Genomic DNA, 18,490 nt, shown 5'->3' on the forward strand with positions numbered 1-18,490 from the left:
AATCAAGATGTCCATAATGGGGCAGTGGAAGCTTAAAGAAAAAGAGAGAATTCATAGAAAAATTTAGGTTATATTTTATGTAATGCCCACAAATGTTGGGCCTAAAATTTACTTTTAACTTTTCTCTTTTATATTATCCCAAATAGGTATTCCCTCATCCAGATTTAGGCATGGTTTGCTGAGCAAATGTATCTCCACACAAGTAGACCCTGGTTAAACTACTCATGTTAAAGGCTGGTGCACAGTTAGTCATGGCCTTTCAAAAATCAGTGTGCCACTTTGCACTCACAGGCTCAAAGAATGTCAGTGGCCAAAGTGCTGTGGCATATATTTGACATTACTATAGTATTACTATACTACTACTGTCATATGTTGGCAGTTTCAGTATCTTTTTCTTAACCAAAGTCCTTGAAACAAATGCATCAACTGCAATGGTTCCCAAGTTGTAGCAATACTGATAGCTTGTAATGCACTAAGATAACATCTGATTTATCAAATTGTTGCTCTAAAGCAGGGGTCAGCAAACATATAATGCAACCAAAATTTGGCCTGCTATCTTTTCATTTCTTAACATTTTATTTTGAAATAACTATAGATTCGTAGGAAGTTGCAAAGATAATTCAAAGAGGCCCTGTGTACTCTTTACCCAGTTTCGTCCAATGGTTATCTTTTACATAAGGTACAATATCAAAATCAGGAAACTGACACTGGTATAATACGTATGTATAGTTCTGTCATTTTATCACACGCAGATTCATGTTGCCCCCACTGTAACCAAGACACAGACTGTTCCATCACCACAATATCCCTTGTTCTACCCGTTTATAGTCACACATATACCTTCCTTCCCCATAGCATCCTTAACTCCTGGTAACCACTAATTTGTTTCCATCTCTTATTATTTTGCCATTTAAAAATGTTAAATGAATGTAATCATACAGTATGTGACATTTGGAGATCGGTTTTTTTTCACTCAGCATAATGCCCTTGCAGTCCATTCAAGCTGTGTCACTAGTTCACTCCCTTTTATTGCTGAGTGGTATTCCATTGCGTTGATATATGGATATACCACAGTTAATCATTCAGCTACTATAGGATATTCTGGTAGATTCGTTTTTGGCTCTTACAAACACAGCTTCTTTGAACAACTGTGTACAGGTTTTTATAGACCTAAGTTTTCACTTCTCTGTGATAAATGCCGAGGAGAGTAAATGCTGGGTCATATAATTATACGCTTAGTTTTTAAAGAAACTATCCAACTATTTTCCAGGGTGGCTGTACCATTTTACATTCCTACCAGCAGTGTATGAGTGACCCAACTTCTCTGCATCCATGGCAGCATTGGTGATGATACTAATTATTTTGTCCACTCTGACAGGTGTGTAGTGTATCTTACCTGGATTTTAATTTGCATTTCCTAACAGATAGTGATGTTAAACATCTTCTCATGAACCTTTTTGTTAGCCATACATCTTTTTTGGTGAAATGTCTCTTCATGTCTTTTGTCCAGTTTTTACTGGATTGTTTTTTACTGTTGAGTTTTGAGAGTTCTTTATATATTCAAGATATGTGGTTTGCAAACATATCTGTAGCTTGTCTTTTCATCTTCATAAAGTCTTTTGCAGAACTAAGCTTTAAATTTTGATGAAGTCCACATTATCAATTTTTTCTTTTATGGATTATGCTTTTGGTATCAAGTGTAAGATTCTTTGCTTAACCTGGACCATAAAGACATTCTACTATGTTTTTACTAAAAGTCTTATACTACTTATTTCAAGTTTTACATAGTGAGGTTTAGAGATTCATATAACTCTAAATCTGTCTTTATAACTGTCTTATAACTTATTGTTCCAGCACCATTTATTAAAAAGATTATCCTTCCTCCACTGAATTACTTTTGCACCTTTGTCAAAATCAGTTGATGATTTTTTTAGGGGGTGGCTATTATTCTCTGTTGCGTTCTATCCATCTATGTGTCTACCCTTCCACCAGTATCACAGTCTTCATTAATGTAGTCTTGAAGCTGGGTAAAATGATTTCCCCTACTTTATTTTTCTTTTTCAAAGTAGTTTTAGTTGTTTTAGTTCCTTTACCTTTCCATGTTTCTAGAGTATTTCTAAATTTTACTAGCTACAAGAAAACGTTGCTGGGCATTGGTAGAAGCTGCTGCCAAGCAACTGAAGCAAGCCCGGGCATTCTGTGGACTGAGGCTCCCACTAAGCCGGTGGCTTTGCTTCAGGGTGAAATTGTGCATAAAATACCCCCCAAAGGGGTAGTTACCAATTTTTCATGTAAAAGTAAGACTTACTGCTACGGTCAGGCTAGCCACACTCTCTAATATACCGTTTGTTTGACTTGCAAGGCCTACTGGGACCATGTTAATTCTCCAGTTCCAGGTAACCCACCCATAAGTGGAGGTGTCACACTAGTGAGTCCCAAGGCCTCCGTGGGTCAGGCATTCAGTTTCAAGAGCCTAGGAGCCAGTTTAAAGCTGCCTTTCTCCTAAATGGGTGCATTTGGTAGCTGCCTCCGGCAGGTGGCAAAGTTGTGCTGGGCAACGGCCTGAGTATTTGGGCTGCCTCCAAACCTTTAAAAAAAGGAACGATTTCACTTTCTCCTTCCGGATTTCTCTGTTGTTTCTGCTGGATCACCAGAGAGGGGACGAGCAGGCAGGATGGGGAGTGATTTATGTCCCGCTCTTACCTCTCTACATGTGGCAGTCCCTCAAATGAGAAGCCCCACTGACAATCATGAGACAGGTACTTGTGGGCACACATCAATTTCATTAGACATTCGGTATTGGGAGCCACATTACATTCCATCACCCAAAGGGCTCCACTAACAAGGGAAGCCTCCCTTCTCCACTATGGGGTGTGTTCAAATTCTTTTTTCATGGCCGAACAGTCTCAGATGCATGTGAGTCAGGAGCTACAGCAGGTGGCAAATAGATGCCAGGTCACCCTGTCACTCCAACAGACAGGGTAAAGAGCCCAAGAGGTGGGGGGCGGGGCTGCAGGGAGAGACAGTTGTTGGCCTTTCTGTCCTTTAGCCCCTTGCTCCAGGGCTGTCAGCATCCAGAGAGAGCAGGGCCCAGGAGTTTCTTTCTTCATGCACACTTGCACCTTTACCTGCAGTCCTTGGCACCTTCTGTCTCTCTTACACCCAGCGCCTCGCCCTCACTGCTGGCTTTGTCAGGGGTCAGGGGCCAGGGCTTGAGGTGGCCTCATCTGTACTTGTAGGCGAGGCTTTGCAGCCCCTTTTGCTGCAACTCTTTGCAGCCTACATGAACTTCTCATGTTTTTGGTCCACTCAAAGCTCTCAAAGAGTAAGGTTCTTACTGCTGATGCCATTTTTTTCACATTCGGGGCTCCCTGACTCTCGGCAGCCACAGCCACACTGCCTTTCACGTGCATCCACAGAACTGCTGACTCCTTCTCATGAAAACTTTCCTTCTGGTCTGCCTGTAGGAGTTAGCCACAATCCAGGCACCATTTGGACAGCTTGTTTCAACTCTACCTCTTATCCTTAAGCCTGTAAACATTAGTTCAACTCCTGTTCAGTAAAAGGCAGGACAGTGGGAACCCTTACTCCCCCACCTCTTATTTATCACTTGGGTGAGAGCATTTACTGCCAGATAGATTCCAGGGAGTCTTCTATTCCAGAACCTGGCCCGTGGTTCCTCTTCCAGAAAATCATGTCTCTCTTAGCATTCCATCCTTGCTGCCAAAATTCTTGGGTCTGGGATTTGATTTTACCATATTTACAAGCCAGTAAAAGTTAGCCTGTCAGTTTCATGGATGCTGACAGCAGACACGAGATCCTAGGTTACAGGCAAAGGATTTTCTCATTCACGGCCAGCATGCAGAATAAACGTCAGCGTATTCGTATCGGCTTCCCTTGTCTCCATTCCACAGGGGCAACACAATGGGCCGAGTTAATGTCAAGCATGCAGTGCATTTGTGTCACAGTTGAGGAACAGAGTATGAGGAATCCAGTGCTTATCAGCAAGTCTGCTCCTCAGGCTCAAGGTTACTAGCTGTGTACATCCTGAGAGTGGCCCAGGCAAAATCACTGTCAGGCCTTGCAGTCTTGGCACACTCAGCAAGATGTATGCCAAAGCTCGAGAACTAGACTGCCTCATCTGATAATTATCCTTTTCTATACTGTGTTTTGTTCATTCCTTCATGAAGCTCTTGCTCAGCCTGTCTGTGAACTGATGCCTCATGCAGGCTAAGCCCTTGTGCAAAGGCTGGCTAAGAGATGATATACAGCCCGATCAGGAATATTTTTAAACTAAAGTTTTAAAGAGTGAAGAAGAATAATTCCTTCAAAACCTTGGCCACCACTCAGTTTGTCAGCTACCTGTCAGTTCGAAGTGCAACAGAGAGCTAAAGGAAACTTTCCTGGTCCATCTTTCTTAAAGAAGTATGACTACTCCTAGTTTCTAAAATAAAGACAGTCACGTACTAATCTAGACAGAGCCACTTACAAAAAGAAAGAAATCTACTACTCTAGAGAGAAGATGATAACAACTGACAAGGCAGTAACATACTGTTGCAAAGGTGACAACCCAGTAATCATGCCCACAGCCCAGGGCTGACGTACAACTAGTACTCAGCCCAAGAGCCAAGCACGTGAACATTTTTTTCCCATGGAGTTTTAATTTCAGCTTAAAAAAAAACCAAACCAAAATCTACATTATCATGTAATATTTAGATTCCAAGATTTTACTTGTTAGAGATTTACTAACTAAACTTTTAAAATTATGACTGAACTTCAATATGTCTCAGATATAAATTCAAAACAGGTAAGCAACAATATTTGAGGAATTTTGAACAAAAATGATATCAGGGGTAACAAACAACCACATTTAAAGAATAATTCAGCATAATTCCACATTAACATTGGCGTTAAGGTTCGAATCCATGCAATGAAAGGCACAAACAAAACGATGACTCTCAGAGGTTATCACGGCACACCCTGTGAAGCACCAGCTGGTAGGCTGCAATCTGTGTCGGTGCACTGAAGTTCAGATGCCAAGGGAAGTTCTGGTAACTCAGATGGGACAGAATAAAAAAATGATGGAGAAGCAGGTGTTTCTATTAATACAGAATAAAAAATCTTCCTATCCTAAGCAATTTCACAAAAAATATCTTAAAATTCTATCTTTTTCTGTATGTTTCTATTTTCAAGGAAAAAATCGTAACACTTTTCTTCTGAAAGCTACAGTGATTAAAATCATGAGCACTGAAGTCACTGTTTTAACACATTGCCAAGCAGTGTTTTGGGCTTATCTTGGGGGTATAAAATGCTCAGTAAGTGGGCTTGTGTAAAAAAAATATTAGGCACTAATCTGTTATATGTAAGAACCAAATTAATCCCATCTGGGAATTTAATTTGAAGAAAATCAGCTTTCTGACTTGGTTAAACAAAATCTATAATGTAATGAGACAAAAGTAAGGTAGTTTAAGTAATAAATGTTTAATCAAAGAATTTTACATATTATTATAACAGCATTCATTTGGCCAAACATCTACACGTTTGTAGAATCCTACTGTATATAAAGTGGGAATGTATCAAGTATAGACTATGAAAGTGCAAATAACAAGTCAAGGTTAGAGTAACTTTTTTCTTTTTACATTATAAAATTAACTTGTTTACAAAATAGGCTTTGCCAAACTTTATTTCTGAATTGTAAAGTCAATGACTGTGTTTTTAAAATATGTACCAAGGAAATACAAACTGGATAATGATCATTTTCTTGCTCAGGAGAGAACACCACAGAACGCAGGGTACTTACTGCACAAGGTGTGAGGAACCAGAACCCACGGTGATACCTCCTCACACAGCACATTCTTTCTCACCTTACTGCAGCTTTGCAAGGTGCCTCAATGAGATACAAAGACTCTTTCTATTGAAAAGTTACATCTTGGTTTAAAAACTGATTGGAGTGGATATTTTTAATCCAAAATAAATTTGTAAAAAAATCCTTTAATGGACTATTTTAGCTTAATATACAGTAATACACTGCAGATAAAGGTAATATTTTCCCCAACTAATTTTAATAGGGGTTGACAGCAACATTTCTGATAATTGGGGAAATATAAACTAATGTGGACTTTTGATATCCATGGCTTAGGAGCAATTTCCACTCAGTTTATCCTAAAGGAACCCAGGGAATATTAAATATGCTAATATAATACCATAGCCGTACGAATTCAAAGTACAAGAAAATTTCAATAGTAGGGCTTGGAAAAAAAAAGTAATCAAAAACCATAATGACAACTCATGTGGATATCAATACTAATATAACCTTTTACCCAGCCCAGGACTTGCCTGTACACACTCGGTACTGAAATTTTGGTATCTGTAGATTTCTGGTAAGAATCTGGCAAAACACTAAATGGAGTGTTGCATATCTATTTTGCTTATGTTACGCTAGTTTTGATAATATGTAAGTAAAACAGCCATTCCAACAGTTTAGTCTAGTTTTAATTACACACTGTACCACTGTATCTTAATTACAACTAAGACCAGTATTTTCTTCACAGTAAGACACTGATAACTAGGGATTTTTTTTTTTAACACTAAACAGTAATCACACAGCAAATGAGTATTGTGCAATAGAACACACACGTCAGCATTTGCGATTTAGGCAAACAAACCGATTGAACACTTAGTTGTTATATTTACTGTAAAGGCAAGGCCATGGGTGGTTTTATGGAGGTCTTTGCAATTCATAGCATAGTTACTTCAGAAGAGACACTGAAATGTGAATTACTCACTTATTTAACTGGCAACTATCCATTTAGGTTAGGCAAAGGCACAGTAACATGTTGCGCAGGATGTTTTATTGAGTTTCTTGATAATCGTAGGATTTACTATAACTCATGAAAACTCCACTTTTTTTCTATTTTATAAAACACTTACCATTGAAAGTAATTGCACCCATTAGTAATCAGAATGCACTGTAAAATTGTGAAAACAAAGAACTATGATTGCACTTCCAATAAAGTGTCTCTTAAAATACAGCACCGCTGTTGCTAATCAACTGTATTTTAATATTAAAAAACTGTTTTTAACAGCAGCATTAGGTTTAGTTAACTTAAGCTACAGGCTACATTTATTTAAATGCAGTCTCCATGGCAACAAAAGCCCATTAAATTCTGGAATATCACTGCTACCAAGTGGCACCTTTTACTCCCGGGAAGGCTGAAACTGCTCTGGAATCCTCCAGGACACCGCACACCTAAACGCCTTGTTAGTCAGCACACGAGTCAGAGTTTGGCACAAGTGGACTGTAAATAGACATGAAAAGAAATCTCTGATTCATGTGAAAATTAAAACCAATTACACTGTGGCAGATGCAGCACTAAGGGGAAGCCTTGGATAACTCAATTCACATTGCTCAGACAAGAAGGAAGGAAGTTATGGAAGAGCACAAAGAGACTGAGGAACAAAATGCTATTAGATCTGCCCAAAGTAACTTCTAAAATGAAGAAAACTTTTTTCTTTTTAAAGGAAAAACCACCCAAAGATTAGAGAGTAAGCCTTTAATTTAAATGTTCAATTTAAGTATTGCCGACCTTTGGCTAAACAGATGACTGCGTTTTCTTAACGTGGAATCTAGCCTATTTATTTCATTTGTGTTTTTCTCTCTCCCACTCTTCTGTTCGTCAGCAAAAAGGGAAAAGCTACCCAATTAAATACAAAAGAAATTCCCTGTAAGGTTAAAATCAGAAATGAAGCTACCATTCAAAGGAACTCCTCTGTATTCAATCCTAATGTCAGTGGTTTGTAATTAGTTGGAATTAAGCGGGTCAAGTCTCTATAAAGCATACTTCACTAGCATACCATCTGTACCTGTGATTCATTTAGAGCCCCGAGGTGTGCAGTTCACACTAAATGTACTTGTTCAAGCCAGTCACTTGAGGTTTGAGGTGTTTGACTCGAAACACTGGAACCATGCCCCTCGTTGGCTATCTCATTACTACCGTCGCCAGCCTGAGATACTGCTTCCCCAGCCAGAATATTTTCTCCCAAAGGATTTTCTTCTTCTATTTGGGTTCCTCTACCTTCACTGACCACAGCATCTTCAAACACTGAATCTTCTGGTTGCATCAGTTCCACATCCCTCACACCTTCTGACCCATCTTTGACACAGGGGAGCTGGGAATCGGCACTGATTTCTGGAGCTGCTGGAGGAATCAGGGCAATACTCTGAGGGTTCATGTCATGAAACCAAGCCATGATATTCCCAAGAAGATTGTCATTGATGTTGGCTTCCTGGCCAGCTGAGTCAGGGTCACTGGATGAGGGACAGAATTCACTTCTTGCTTCACTGAGAGGGTGTGAACTCAGGGTGTCAGTTGAAAATGGGTCACTTTCGGCTCCTAATCTCATAAGGCCGTCACCAAGTTCCAACAGCTCAGAGCTGCTCAATGCAGCCCGAGGGCTATCTGTGCTCCTGGGGTCTGAGTCCAGCCTGGAAGGTAAAGAGGTGCCTATCGCTCCTAAGGATGCTTCACTACTGAGGAAGTCTCTATTTTCATCGATGGCCAGCCCAGATTCTTGCAGAGATAACTGTATTGCAAGAAGTATATTGGGATCGTCTTCATCCAAGGAACTCAGAGCCTAAGGCAACAGAAAGTAGAATTACTGTAAAATTTAAAACGAAAAATGATTGAACCCATTGAGGTCTACAACCGTTATTTTACTAAGCAGAAAATTAACAGTATCTCCATTAGAAGAAGTATCTTATGTACCCAAATCTTATGTTAAATTTCCCCTTGTCCATGCCAGAGGGAAAAAAAATTACTTAAGGTAAATCTGAAATAGGAGAATCTTACCCTGTAGTATACCTCTGAAACAAAGATTTCAGAATGGAAAAAAGAGAGAGAAAAGCAATAGAAGTGAAAATAGGAAGCCTGGCTAAATAGTGAAAGAGCAAAAAGTAGGGGCAATAAGGCTGCACAAGAATGCTACCTGAAGAGAGTCCTGGTTCTCAGAGTGACTGGCGGGGGTGTAGTCTCGCAGGGAAGAGCTGTGCAGTGCGCTCATAGATGCGGAACTTACCACGGAGGCGCCAGGCCTGCGGCCACCGCCACCTTCTGGGATATCTGTTTCAAAGCAAGTGGTGCCAGAGATAATTCAGTCATATAAATTCATACATCTTTTTATTCAAATAGATGATTTCTCTTTGAGTGCTGGTGAAAACTTGGCGTCCACATGTTCACCTAATCTCTCAGAAATTTCGCATCCATATTTGTCTCATCATAGGCAACAATATGCATCTAATACTATTACTTGAAATCCATGATTGTTCTTTACATTTTTCTTGCACTATATATGGTTCTATTCATAAATGCAAGTGCTATCAAATGCTCTCTTTTCCTCTTAAGCAATAGCAAAAGTGTTTTAGTTTCCAGAACTATATCCAATATCTTGTCTTAACCTATAATGAAAAAGAATATGAAAATGAGTATGTATGTGTATGTATGACTGAAACATTATGCTGTACACCAGAAATTGTACAACACTGTAACCTGACTATACTTCAATAAAAAAAGGAAAAAAGAAAAAGAAAAACAAAACAAAACAAAACTCAAGAATCTGAGAATTACAATAGCCTGAAAAGCTAATTTTTAGGCCCGTGTAACCTGATTTATTAAAGATCTGCTGAGACTGTAGTTTAAAGATTTTCAATTAACAATTTAACTTTAAAGGCTGATAATTAAAACAATTTATCTCTAATACCAGAAATTTTAAAAATGTTGATAAGAGAACTGAGGCTAGGAGAAAAATATTTCATGAACACAGTAAGAGCAATCAACAGCTACAATTTATTGAGTACTCACTAGGTGCTATCAGTACGTAAGGGCTTTACATGCATTATCTCATTTAATGTTTACAATAGACCCACAAAGTCACACTATTATTATTGCTTCTATAGAATGAGGAGACCAAAACTCGGAGAGGTTAAATGATTTGACTAAAGTTTTCATGCTGATACTCAGCAGAGGTGGGGTCATGAACTCAGCCCACATTCTTAATCCCTCTGGTTTTCTGTATACTGTGACATTAGAAGCATCGGCATGTTGACCGTGTATCTAAATTACAAACTCTTTTAGAAACATTTTGATTAGCCAGTTTTAAGAATAAATGCAAGAAAACTAAGAGAACTAAGAACCCAACCCAAGAGCTCACCTAAAGTGCTTTCACTTGGCTCATCAGGGTCTGGCGGATTACTGAGCAGACTGTGCACGTCTCCTCGACGGCGCTGTTGTCTGTGCCTCCTCCGATACTGAAATTCAGCATATTCCTGCATAAACCAAAGGTTATAAAATACAGGAGTACATGCAAATAAAAGAAACAACACTTTTTTCCAGGAAAAAAAATGTGTGATTTTATATACATATTATAAAATCACTTGGCTTTAGAAAAAGAAACTTCAGGTTTTGTCATGCCGAGGAAACAGAAAGAAAAGGTAAAATGGAAAAAAAAAAATTTAAATAGTCCCATTATAATTGCCTGGATACACTGTGAATACTTGCAAACTCCAATGCTAGATCATAACTGAGCCTTATTTCATATGCCTGGGTCTTGTTATCTAATATTATAACTAATAACAGAATGATTTTGCTAATATAAGTTAGGTTCTCCCTGGAGGTCTGGTTTTAAAAAAGTGACTGTGATACAAGCAGTGGGGGGGGGGGGGGCAAACACTGTTAAGTCCTTGTCAGATTCTTGGATTCTGTATTCTTTGGGACTACTATATACCATATTCACGTCAAAGAAGAATTAAGAGGTTAGTTTTCAAACAAGGTGTTACTTGGCCTCCTTCCTGTATTAGCTAGTACGTGGGGCTATCTATAACCCAGGCAGGAAGAAGTATTTTCTATTTAGCAGAAGGGAAAGACACAGATTTAGGCAGATGTCCCTGAGTCTATTTTACATTTGTGATAATAGTTTGCAGTGGGTTTGCTATTACCAGAGGCAGAACCTGGTACATTATCTGGGTACAAATGTACTTTTCCAGATCTTAGTGACAAAAGAGACTAGAAGATAGGCCAGTGTGCAAGACACCAGCATAAAAAGGCTAATTTTGAGAATCATTATAGAATCTTTTCAGTGATAAAACACTAAAATCACTCAGGTTTATGATTATCCAGTTACTGTAGAATATTCAGTATGCTTATGTTGTGAAAGTAACTATAATAAATGAGGATGAGTTTTATAACCCCAATAAACCTTCACATCATACCACTCTGGTTAAATTTATTCAAACTCCTTCATCTATGTAAGCAACTGGACTCTAATTAAAGAGTGGAAGGCATCCTACCAGGTTAGAGACAAATGAGTATAAGATACTACAAGTGCCCAGAGGGATTATCCAGGTTCTTTAAAATTTCCTGCTGAGATGGGGTATCATTTCCTCTTTTTCTGGAGGCCCATGACCCAAAACCAGATGACTGTTAAGTGTCATCATGGTTCACTAGACCACTGAAGACCACCACATTTCTGAGACAAGGATGGCAAGAAAATGTTATTTCAGTTCAAGATTTATCTTTAGGGAGAATTTGTTTACTTTGTACATCTGATGATGGTACAAAGTTATTCTAAATTAAATAAACTATTACTGACCATAGAATACACATATTTCCAACTGAAGAAAACAAGATAGGTTAAAAAAATTGCAAAAGAAACTTGTTATGTTTATAATTATTCTAACAGAAAACTCAAATGGCATTCTCTCATGATGTAACAGGCTTAAAAAAATTGTTCTCATAAAATTAAACTTTTCTGAAAATTTCAAAGGATTCCTAAAATCTTCAAGTAAGCATATGAAAAGGCTTTAGTTGGAATATTGTCATACATAATAATGGCCATCATTTATTAAGCACTAATTCTGTCTATGACTTAAACAGACACTTTCACTCTTTTGGAACTTCCATGGGGTATACAGATCAACAACATTTTAAAGATAAGAAATTAAGGAAGAACACAGCCTAACTAGACCGTATGTTAAAGGGCTAGACCTTGAATTCTGGTGTTCCTCAGACTTTCCAATCACGCTCTTCTCTGGGCTCCACTGCTCTAGGTGGTACAAAACAAACACCAATGCTTGTCAATGACTCATTCTATTTAGTTTAAAAAGAATGAGATGTAAGTAACTTGAATTAAAAATATAAATTCAAACTAAAAGTCTTCTGGAGTTTGACAATATTTCCCCCCCAGAGTCTGTATGAAGACAAAGAGATAATTTTTATACAAATAATTTTGGCAGTTATTTGATAGTTGCACATATGCAGAATTTTAAAGTTTAGTACTGCGTAGCAATTCTTTAGGCCTGCAATAGGTTTATATGAAAGCCTGGTGTTTCACTGTACCAAAGACTTTAAAGAAGAGAAAAGTAAAAGTGAGTTAAATAATTCTTATGAAATATATTAACCATAAAAAATAAATTTAAGAATGTTATTTACACTTTCACAATTCTCAATCCCTGGACAATAAGAGCTCAATAATTTTATTTATAAGTATTTACATGTGAAGTAAAAAGCCTTTATATATTTTACTAAATGAATCTGTGTCAGTCATATTAGCAGGCCCTCAATATCCAAGGACAAATATTTCAAAATTCCTAAAGTTACCGTCAGATCCAGAAGCCGCAAGATGATGCATGTGATTGTGAATATACTGGTAAAGGCTTTATTTTTGTTAATTTGTATTTCTACCTTGAAATACTGAAATCTTTCTACTGTTTTTTTTGGTAACTGAGGCTTGTTTGTTCCTCCTTTTAGGTGGAAATTTTCCATAACATCCCCCAAGCTGAAATTATATATTATAACATAGAAATAGTAAAGCACAGGATCAGGTAAAGAAAAGACCAATAATTTGTTTTACAATAGAAATGCCATTTACATATATATTTTTCAATTTAAGTGAATTTAAAATTTCCATATTAGAGCTCAAAGCACAAATTGTTTCTCAAGTCAATATTTTCTTGGATTTATCTACCAATACAAAATGCCACAAGGTGATTGCAAGTATCCTCAGCAGCTGAAAAGAGAAAGTGTCTGATTTAAATAAACCACAGTCATTTCTGGATAATAATTCCACTGCCTTTCAGTTGTAGGTAACATATGGGCTATAAATGATGAACAAAAGGTTTCATTGTCTGTCTTGTCCCTTTTTAAGAATTAATTTAAAAGGTAATCATAATATAAGCATAGAATGGTATACAGTAGTATAAAGAACAAGGAAGTGGAGAGAACTGCTAAAACCATTCAACAGTGACAGTGGCAATTTAAATCTCAGAAAATAGCGATGTGATTAAGATTTTCACTCCATCTTGTTTTTATTTGCAACTGCTATTTGCAGTGTTAGTATTTTAAACCTTCTGTATTTTAAACTGGTGTATATCAACCACAACAACAACAAAAACAAGAACAATGTGAAAATCTTAAAGAGAAGCAGAAAGCAACTAAGCAAAGCATTCCTTCTGCGTAAATACTGATGTCAATTTTCTACCTTAGTAATTGATTATAAATCAGTTTGCTCAGGTTGTTGCAATAACTTAAAAAAAATAGATGTGGTCTATTTAGGTTTTCAACAGATTCAGACTGAAGCAATATTACAAACAGAAATGCATTTGTAGTAAGTAAAATTTACATTTCTGTTAACCAATTTAAAGATATTTTTCAAAAATGTACACTATAAATTGGCCTTAATTCTGACTGCTAATAAGAGGGGAGATGCATTCAATAATGTGAGGACAATCCAATACCATAATAGGTAAATGTAGGCTCTGCTGAGGCATTTTTATTATAGAGAAAGAAAAATTATTGCTGACAGTCTCAGTAGGATTTAGAATAGATGAGGGCGCAAATGCAAGCAGGACTGCACTAAGAAAAATTATAACTAAACAAACCAAATCAAACCAAACCAAAGCCCCCCAAAACAATTACCTCAGGTGATGCAAATCCTAAATATTCCCAATCCCATGTTCCACCAGCAAAGCTACAAAGAAATTAGACATACCATTCGATTTATTATCAGTACTACAAAGTACAATCAGTCCCTTGCCCTTTGAACATTACTTTAAATTCCTCTGCTTGGAACTTGTTTAACCAAAGTAGATCAACTCCTGAATATAATAATTAAAATGATTCTTTCATTATTTCTTTCAAATTCTAAGTACTTTGTGTAAAATGGTAGAAAAATAAAAATCACCATGCTATACCAGATTATTTTATGATTGCTTCTATTTTTATTTTATGTGTTTACGTAAAAATAGGGGCCCAAGGAATGTCTAATGCTTATAACTAATAGGAATAAGAAAATATGCTTCAATTTATAATGACAGAAATAGTATTTGTCCAAATAAAACAACCAAATCTCAAGTGTTGTTTACTGGATGGATCACTTAAATGACTTTACTAGTATCAGATCTCTAATTTCTTCATAACCTATTAACCAGAAAATACAAATATGACCATAACAAGTTGGCAAGGCTTCCAAATTTTACATAAGATGTTTACAATTTTCACAACATTATATACATTACATATTTGAAATGATGCATTAGAATACTTGTTGAGTTATGTTGAATTATGAATTCACTGAAGTGTGAAGTTTAACCTAGCCTAATTTTGTCTGAGAAACTACTACACAATGACAGACAAAAAAATAACAAGAAAAATAGAAAATAGTACTGGGGGAAAACAGCACCAACAAGAAGTTAGCATACTTTTATCAGCTATCCATGTTTTAGGTATAAGTAACTTCCATGAATATGAACCCTTGCTGGATAAAGACTAAACCTGCTGGCATTTGTGGCTGGCGTTGGGGTGATTTCCACAGTGTGTATCCTTTTTACCTGCGTCTTGGAGCTTCTGGTGAGTCTGCAGGAGCAACACCCCGAGCCACAGATGCCAGGAACTCTTGCCTCTTCTGCTGTACAAGGCATGCCGCCTTGATGATCTTGTGGCGGGGTGTGCGAAGGTAAGGCCTATTGACTTTTTGGGCAAGGTCTTCAGTGACCATTTCTAGGTCTGTCTATGATGAGGGGAAAAAAAAAGATCATAGGTTGGGTGGGTTACTCAATAGCAACTACAGTGTCTATCTTGTTAAATCTAACTCTTCTATGTTGTTAAATCTAACTCTTTTGATGTCAGAAATTAATTCAAATTTTGTAATAACTTCCTCTTTAACATATGTTTCTACTTTGCACATTTTAGGAAAATAGCATGCATTCGGTAGGCATTTATAGCAATGTAGTTGATACGGATTACGAAGAAGGAACGAATCTACTAGCTTACTAAAAAAATTTTATAACTTGTCTATGTGAAAAGAACTAATAAATTTTAGGGCACTGTACATGCAAGTGCATGACTACATGGTACAGACTATACATAAATGCCGAAGGAATGTGAGGCAAGGCAAGACTCTTGCGATTTGGGGTTAGGTCTGGAAGGCTTCACGGAGAAAATGAATACTGAGCATTGGGAAATATCAGATATAAATTAGTAGAGAGCAGTTCAAAGAGATGACATTAAAACTGTAGCAAGAGGAGAAAGTTTGGTGGCTTCAAAAAATGAGGTATGTATAATAAAGCTGGTCAGTTACAGTGATGTCAGCTGGCTTACGTGTTTTTTTTAAGTACTCTTTTCCAGTTCTACTTTTAAAATGAACTGGTAAATAGCAACTTTCCCATCTAGTATGTAATGTGGTGTGTTTCTTTTTTGAAGATAAAATTCCTAATTACATAATCAGAATTAGGTCAGATTTCAACTTTAACCGGTTTAAAGAAATAATGTGGTAGGAAATGTTTGCATAGCTCAGAACTCATTCAAATCTGCACAGTGACAAATTCAAACATAAAGAAAATTTCAGTTTACTACTGGTTAACTTTTCGTTTATTTAAAAATCACTCTAAAAAAGAAACAAAATTGTTTACTAATCACTAAGTGTAAAACTTAGTTAAATGGCTGAAAAGGAGAAAATCTGTTTCTCATAGTAACTGCATTTAAATTTAATTAAAAAAATTATCTTACTTGCATGAGTTCAAAAATTTCTTTCTTTGTGCTTTTAGGTTCTAAGAAAAATCCATATGGATAAGAACACTTGAGCATGCGTCGAGTTTTTAAGAGCACGTGAACTGCATCTTCAATGAAAGTGGTATCTGGACAGCCTCCTTCAGCTATAAAGTAAACCAGGCGCAGTGACAAAAATGTTTTTGCAAACATGCTGTTATAAAATTAATTAAACAACTAAATTTTCTTTAAAAAAAGGAAAAACAAAGAACAAGGGTCCCTAAGAAGAAATTGTTTGAAGTAGCTGTATGATAGTATTTATTTGAACTAGACTAAAAACCTACATAAAACACTCATGCATTTTGCATTTATATGACTTGTATGCATTTATAAATGAAGCACGTGCTGCAGGAGCCCATGAGCACTGATGGCAGCCATGAAGGAATGCATACATTCACAGATCCTGGATTTGGTTCTCACCCTGTGAGTAAACAAATCCAGCTTTATTCAACTCAAAGGTTCCATGCTTTACTAAGTTTTTCAAGTTATCCCTAACAGAATTTTGCTTATTAAGAATTAGAGCAAATGCCTTGCTAAGTTGCTTACTAAATGCTAGTTAATAAAAAACTTCAGGGAGACAGAGAAAGGGAAGAAGAGTGATGAGAAGAAGAAACTGCTTTACCATATGAGACTGTTCCTTCCTCAAATATCATGACAGTATTCTAGCTTTTTCCTTAACTGCAAATAAATGCAAATTAAGCAATATAATCTAAATTCATAAGTCCTTTTGAAAATAAGATTATTCTGCACGTTTCCAGAAAGAAATTACATATATATGTACTGCAATTTGTGTGTAAAATGCAACACACTGATACACAGATCATCCCAAAATACCTATCCTAGCATAGGTATTTGAACTAAGAAGGTGTAAAAAAAAAGAAAAAAAAAAAAAAAAAAAGAAAAGAAAAACAACAAAACACCTTCCCTCCTCATTACATGTGTGAGAAGTATGATTATTTTGCTTCTTCCTTTCCAATTCTTCTATCTTTTAATTCTTTTTCATAACTTACTATGCTGTCTAGAACCTCCAAAAGGTTGAATAGAAGCAGTAGTTCACATCTACAAATATTTATTTTATATTTACTATGTGTTGGGCACTGTCCTAAATGTTAGGGATACATCATTAATGGAACAGACTGTGGAATCTGTGAGGGTTTTTAAAAAAATTTTTTTTTACTGTGAACAATACTGCAAGAGTGTGATACTGGCTTGGTATAGTTATGTTATTACTATGGTCTAAGAACTAATAATTAACAAGGAGACTAAGCTGCTATTAACACCTTTTCCTCCCACTCTAATTTATTTAACTTATGGTTACTGTCTTAATTAGGAAGTCAGCCTCATGCAAAGAGTGTTAGCAAAATGGAGCCGACAGTAGTATAACTGACTGCAGTTTTAGGCCTAGTATCTTTTATATACAAGCTGTGATTATTTTAAAAATATGACTTTTAAAAACAAACATGCCAGAACCTGTATTCTGTGCAGTCATTGAGAGATATTATATTCTAATTATGCAACTAGTACTCAATCCATTTTTAGTAATGTTCTTTTTGAACCTCCATTTTAGGATCTATAAGTAAGCCTTTTCTTATGACTTTGCTTTTAGATTCCAATGTCCATTATTTACTAGTGAGATGATTTCTCCTGAAACTGTACCTGATTTCTTAACATTGCATTAGGCACTCTGCTAAATTTCCTCAAGAACCTTTGGGAATTCAGTCACATGACAGTTGGATGGTTTGTGAATCTGACTAGGTCAGGGTGCCTTTTTTGGCCCATCCACTTTCCCCAACATTGCAGTGCATCAGCATTGGCACAGAGTAAGCAAAAGCATGATGTGTGTTTATCTGCCAGCAGCACAGGCTGCATTAAGAGGAGGAGACGAGGTAAACCAGGTGGAAAATCTAATCAGAGGCTTTAACTGCCAAGTTGCATTTTGGACTTCAGGGAACTCCAAACTACCAAATGAGTTAGTGGAGATAATGTATTCCTTTAGGGGTCTTAATCTACCAATGAAGTGACTTAAGCACAAAAGGCTATTTTATATTAATTATCACACATATTATAACTTACTTTCTTTGAGAGCTCTACTCAACTGCTCCATCTTTTCTTTGGCTGTTTTAAGAAGGCGTTGTTCTAACTAAAGGAATAGAAATAAATAATTGTATCACTTTCTTTATTCACAACAGTATAATTCAGCACATTTGAAATGATTTGGGACATACCTGATAGCTATGCTCATGATTTTTAAATCTTGTGTAATAGTGCATAAATCTGTCAAGTTCCTGAAATCGTTTGTGTTTTTTCTCAGCCTAGGAAACAAAAGTCCATAAATGAGTTTTATAAATAAAAGTACTAGTTATTAAAATTGTTTTTTTAATCATTTAAAAATTTTA

At 36.5% G+C, this 18,490-nt stretch overlaps 1 protein-coding gene across 6 annotated transcripts in view; it reads right to left on the bottom strand.

The window, feature by feature from the left end:
• Positions 1-12: 12 nt before the first annotated feature.
• Positions 13-18,490, bottom strand: part of ANKIB1 (ankyrin repeat and IBR domain containing 1) — a 205,346-nt gene continuing 186,868 nt past the window's right edge. For 2 of the 6 annotated variants that reach the window (XM_006177778.3, XM_014553303.2), the window contains 8 exons: positions 18,320-18,406; positions 18,168-18,234; positions 16,056-16,201; positions 14,879-15,057; positions 13,968-14,019; positions 10,207-10,321; positions 8,986-9,119; positions 5,463-8,634 (listed from right to left, as the gene is read on the bottom strand). In XM_006177778.3, the coding sequence (XP_006177840.1) occupies positions 7,897-8,634; positions 8,986-9,119; positions 10,207-10,321; positions 13,968-14,019; positions 14,879-15,057; positions 16,056-16,201; positions 18,168-18,234; positions 18,320-18,406 (1,518 nt within the window). In that variant the 3' untranslated portion in view covers positions 5,463-7,896. Of the gene's footprint in view, positions 32-5,461; positions 8,635-8,985; positions 9,120-10,206; positions 10,322-13,967; positions 14,020-14,878; positions 15,058-16,055; positions 16,202-18,167; positions 18,235-18,319; positions 18,407-18,490 lie in introns of those variants that run through there. The other 4 variants (XM_032484014.1, XM_014553305.2, XM_014553304.2 and 1 more) reach the window with 4 other exon arrangements.

Source organism: Camelus ferus, chromosome 7 (genome assembly GCF_009834535.1).
Source record: "Camelus ferus isolate YT-003-E chromosome 7, BCGSAC_Cfer_1.0, whole genome shotgun sequence".
NCBI lineage: Eukaryota > Metazoa > Chordata > Mammalia > Artiodactyla > Camelidae > Camelus > Camelus ferus.